The following is a 5,280-nucleotide window of genomic DNA, read 5'->3' on the forward strand; positions in this document are numbered from 1 at the left end:
ACACACACACACACACACACACACTCAAGAGGAGTCTGTACGAGCGAGGCCGTATCTCTCGGTGCGCTGTTCAGCACGTTCCGTAATCGCTTGTTTCTGATGAAGCAACTCATGCAGCCGATGGCTGCGGCGTACAACCCCAAGGAGGTTGAAGGCGAGTGGTATGAGTGGTGGGAAAACTCCGGCTTCTTCCATCCCGCGACGGACATGGGTCGCAAGTACAACGGCAATAATTTTGTCATTGTGTCACCTCCGCCGAACGTCACCGGTCATCTGCACCTTGGCCACTCGCTCACCGGATCCGTGCAGGACACACTCATCCGCTTTCACCGCATGAAGGGCGACAACACTCTGTATGTCCCTGGCACCGACCACGCAGGTATTGCCACGCAGGTGGTCGTTGAGAAGCGCCTCATGCGAGAGCTCGGTAAGTCACGTCACGATCTGGGCCGTGAGGAGTTCCTGAGGCGCGTCTGGGATTTCAAGGAGAACCACGCTGGCATAATCACCCGCCAGCTGCGGCAGATTGGCCTGAGTCTTGATTGGACGCGCGAGCACTTCACCATGGATAATCACTGCGCGGGTGCGGTGGTTGAGGCCTTTGTGAAGCTTCACGAAGACGGCCTGGTGCACCGTACAACGCGCCTCGTCAACTGGTGCTGCGCCCTGCAGAGCGCCATCTCAGATCTGGAGGTGGAGTTCACTGACGTGCCAAAGAACTCTAAACTGGCGATCCCTGGGTACGACAGGAAGGTTGACATGGGTGTCCTGACACATGTGGCCTATAAGTTTGTGGACAGCGATGATGAAATCATCATCGCCACCACACGTCCAGAGACAATACTTGGTGATACTGCTGTTGCGGTTCACCCAGATGATGAACGCTACAAGAAGTACCATGGCAAGCGCCTTAAGTGCCCTTTCCGCGACGACACGATTCCTTTGATTCTTGACCCTATCCTGGTTGACGTGAACTTTGGCACAGGCGCAGTGAAGATAACCCCATCGCACGATCCAAACGATTTCGAGGCCGGTGTGCGACACAATTTGCCGCAGGTGACAATGATGGACTTGCATGGCAACGTTTGCATCGATGGTCCATTTAAGGGGATGCATCGGTTTGACTGCCGACGCGAGCTTGTGAAGGCGCTTGAAACTATGGGCCTTCTGCGTGATGTTGTCCCATACGAGTACCGTGTTGGCCGCTGCAGCCGTACAGGCGACATTGTAGAGCCGCTCCTGATGCCACAGTGGTTTGTGGACTGCAGTGACATGGCCCGAAGGGCTGTGGAGGCAGTGCGCAACAAGGACTTGCGCCTGTACCCGTCTTCGCACGAGGCGGTGTGGTACCACTGGCTGGAGAATATCAAGCCATGGTGTGTGTCGCGTCAGCTGTGGTGGGGCCATCGTATCCCTGCGTACAAGTGCACTGGTTCAGTGCCAGCCAATCACGAGGACCCGTGGGTGGTTGCTCGCAACGTTGCGGAGGCGAAAACGAAGGCCCGCGCGAAATTCAACCTCAGCGACGCGGAGGTGGAGCAGCTCGTGCTGGAGCAGGACCCGGACGTGCTCGACACCTGGTTCAGCTCTGCTATGTGGCCCTACTCTACCCTCGGCTGGCCGGGTGACACGGATGACATGCACAAGTTCTTCCCAGGGAATCTGATGGAAACGGGGCATGACATTCTCTTCTTCTGGGTTGCCCGTATGGTGATGACTTCTCTCCACTTCACAGGGAAGCTTCCCTTCAACGAGGTCTTTCTGCACGCCATGGTGCGAGACAAAAATGGAGAGAAGATGAGCAAATCAAAGGGCAACGTCATTGATCCACTCTTCATCATCAATGGTATCTCCCTCGAGGGGCTGCACGCAACGGTGACGAATGGAAACCTTGACGAAAAGGAGGTCCCCAAGGCACTAAAACTGCAGAAGGATACATTTCCAAAGGGCATTCCGGAGTGCGGTAGCGATGCGCTGCGTTTTGGTCTTCTCTCTTACACTCAGTCGGGGCGCAGTGTCAATCTTGATATCGACCGTATTGTCGCCTACCGGCAGTTCTGCAACAAACTGTGGAATGCTGTGCGGTACGTCCTTTACCACGCTCTGGGAACGGAGTACACGCCGAACATGACCGTTTTTAATCCCGCCAAGGCAGAGGATCTTTCTCTGGAGTGCCGCTGGATTCTTTCCCGCCTCGACGTCGCGGTGGAAGAATGTACGCGTGGGTTTTCGGAAGGATCCTACGACTTTGCCCTCTCCACCAACGCTGTGTACCGCTTCTGGTTGTATGAGTTGTGCGATGTCTTCCTCGAGCTCACGAAGCCAATCATTCAGGGTGGAGGTGAGAAGAAGCAGCTGGTACAAGATGTGCTGCTGTATGTGGTGGAAGTGGCACTCCGTCTGTTGCACCCGATGATGCCCTTCCTCACAGAGGAGCTGTGGCACCGCCTCCCGCACTACAGCACCTTCGGCATTGAGAGCATCATGCTCGCACCGTATCCTGTTGTGGCTGGGTGGAAGAACGACACGGTGGAGGAGCAGATGAAGCTGCTGCTCGATACTGTGCACTCTGTGCGCTCCATCAAGGCATCCTACTCTCTCACCAACAAGCACAAGCCGGATGTGTGGCTCACTGCTCGCACCGCGGAGGTTAAGCAGCTCTTGAGCTTGCACGACTTCATGGTGGAGTCACTCGGCGTTGTTGGCAAAGTGTCGGTGATTTCGCCCGAGGAGGAGGCGTCCTGTGTGCCGAAGGGCTGCGGCTTCTCCGTTGTGAGCAAGGAGGTGGGCATCAACATGATGCTTCTTGGTTTCATCGACGTGCCGAAGGAAGTGGGAAAGCTCGAGAAGCAGCTCGCCGGGCTGCAGAAGCAGATCGAGGGCCTCAAGAAGAAGATGTCCATCCCCGACTATGACACGAAGGTCCCTGCGGATGTGCGCCGCGCCAACAGCGAGAAACTGGAGGCACTAACGGAGCAAGAAAAGCAGCTTTCGGATGGGCTGGCGAAGATGAAGGCCATGCTGTAAGCGCAGGCGACTGGGAGAAGAGGAAAAAAAAATTCACGGAAAGAATGAATTAATGAGAGAAGCTGAGAGACATTTTTAACGATATAGTAATGGAGACAAAAAGAAAGCACAAAAAAAAATAGAATAGCGAGTGCATGTTTCACTTCCTATTGCCATTTACGGACGAGAGGACTTGAATGAGCTTCTAGCCTCCCGTCAGCAGCTGCGGCTTAAGTGCAATTCAATATAAACTCGGCGGAGGGAATCACACATCTTAAGGCCGGAGAGGAAAACTCCTGCCATTCTTTTTGCTCTAGTAGCGGCTTCATTGGTGAGGCGAGCGGGGTGCCGCGGCGTTGTCGCCCCTCCTTTGTCCCGGCGTGGCGCAGACGCTATTGTGACGGTCTCTTCATCCTGTGCCNTTTTTCTTCTTTAATGCATTTTGTGTTTTGTTTTTAAACAATAAATCAAAAAAATACTCACGCCAACGAAACAGGGGAACAAGTTTTTCTTTTTTTTTTATTTCGAGCTCTCACTCCGCGGCGGGACAATGACGGTTGACTGGTCGCTGTCGCAGGACAAGTACCCAGACTCCGTGCAGGCCCTGATGGCCGTGTGGGGTGGCTTCGACGCGCCGCGCGGCTCCGGCGACTGCGGCTTGGAGAAGCGGCTGGAGTTGGACTTCCGCGGCGTCGTCGTGCCCACCGCCATCATGGCGGAAGACGTGGCCGCCGTCATGTCGCACGCCGGTGAGGCGTTGGTGCGGCATTCTGTCCGCAAGGAGATCGTCACCTTTGAGTTCACCAAGAGCGTCGCCGTGCTCACGGATAACCGAATCGTGGTGACTGCCGCCTCATCTGTGCTGCTGCACGCGGTCCTACACCCGCTGCTGCGCCTCTTTGGCAAGCATGCAATTCAGGTGGAGTGGGCGTCCTTCATGCGCATGAACACCGCGTCACCGTGGACCGCAACGTGTGAGATGAGCGACATCATGGCGCAGGAGTATGCAGATTTGAAGTCAGCCTTTCCGTCGGGGCACCCGTACCTCACAGGCCCGGTTGACCGCGACCATTTCTTCTACTTTGTGTACGACGCCATTGACCGCAACCGCCCCGACGCGCGCTCGGAAGAAGATGTGCAGATCAACATCTATATGTACAACGTGAGGACAGACGACGACGGCATCGAGCCGGTCAAGAACATGCAGAAGGTAGTGCCGCTGTCGGAGGGGGAGTACAGGACTCTGCGTGTTGCCACAGAAGGCGCGGCGTACCCCTTCGCGTCCTTCGAGACGAATGCGGCGGCCGACGCGTTGAGTACCACCGCGGTGGTGACGGGGCTTGTCGAGAAGTACTCCCCGGACCGCTTCACAATGGTAGTGCTGCAGGACCGCAACAGCCACCTCGGCCGGCTGCGCCCCGTGTTCGACGACGTGGACGGCTACGCCATCATGAACCGCGCGGTCAACCACTTCGGTGAGGGCTACGCTTTCCATCAGGCCGTCTACACTCGCACTGAATAAATCTGCGAAGGAACGAATGCATGAAAAACAGTTGCATTTAGTTATGTTTCTGTGTGTCGATTCGTTCTTGTTTGTTTTTGTTTCGTTTTTTTTTTGTTTTGTTTCGTTGGGATAAATAAAGACATCCTTCCCCTTCTGTCATTTCTTGTGCCAGTTCACCGAGTTGTCTTCTTTGAAGCGCTCAACACCACTTTTGCTGTGGCCCCTTTTTCAGAAAAAAATTTCACATCGAACTGCTGAGCCGACTTCTTCCCCCGCGATTCTTTTCATCCCGCGCGCCTCCTACACGCCACGAAGTGTTTCTGTTGTACTGCGTGTGGCATCTTCATGCCGCTGCAGCGCTGCACAAACAGTGGCGATGGCGCGTGGCATCGGGAGTTGCACTGCGGCGGGTGTCTGTTTGTGTCAGTCTCTCTGTCTGTGGGTGGGTGTGCGTAGCAAAGAACTGAGTGGCACCCCAATCACACCCACGCGCGGAGAGACACACAAAACAAACAAAGATAAAAAGGAAACCCGTCCCTCTGCACTCTCCGTACCTGTATCAAATGATCATTAAATAAACCTCTACGGGGGGCATTTTTCTCTTCACCGTCGTGCCCGTTTCTCGTGGGCACACGGGCAGCTCGAACTGGCAGATAAGCGCCACCCTTCGTGAATGGTGATCTTCCGACAACACGCACACACACGTACGCACGTGCAGACTGAAGTTAAATTGCATATGGACGACTCTGTAATAGATACACACAAAAAGC

General features: G+C 55.0%; 2 protein-coding genes across 2 annotated transcripts; both read left to right on the forward strand.

Annotated features, from left to right (window-relative positions):
* Positions 1–99: 99 nt before the first annotated feature.
* On the forward strand, positions 100–3,027 carry DQ04_00471070 (valyl-tRNA synthetase; the record flags this gene model as incomplete). The annotated part of the gene is made up of 1 exon (XM_009309056.1): positions 100–3,027. One exon carries the CDS (start codon positions 100–102, stop codon positions 3,025–3,027), a length of 2,928 nt encoding a protein of 975 aa, XP_009307331.1.
* A 529-nt stretch (positions 3,028–3,556) lies between these two features.
* Positions 3,557–4,528, forward strand: DQ04_00471080 (S-adenosylmethionine decarboxylase proenzyme; the record flags this gene model as incomplete). The annotated part of the gene is made up of 1 exon (XM_009309057.1): positions 3,557–4,528. One exon carries the CDS (start codon positions 3,557–3,559, stop codon positions 4,526–4,528), a length of 972 nt encoding a protein of 323 aa, XP_009307332.1.
* Positions 4,529–5,280: the final 752 nt, after the last annotated feature.

This window comes from Trypanosoma grayi, assembly GCF_000691245.1.
Source record: "Trypanosoma grayi strain ANR4 Tgr_47_V1, whole genome shotgun sequence".
In the NCBI taxonomy this organism is placed as follows: domain Eukaryota; phylum Euglenozoa; class Kinetoplastea; order Trypanosomatida; family Trypanosomatidae; genus Trypanosoma; species Trypanosoma grayi.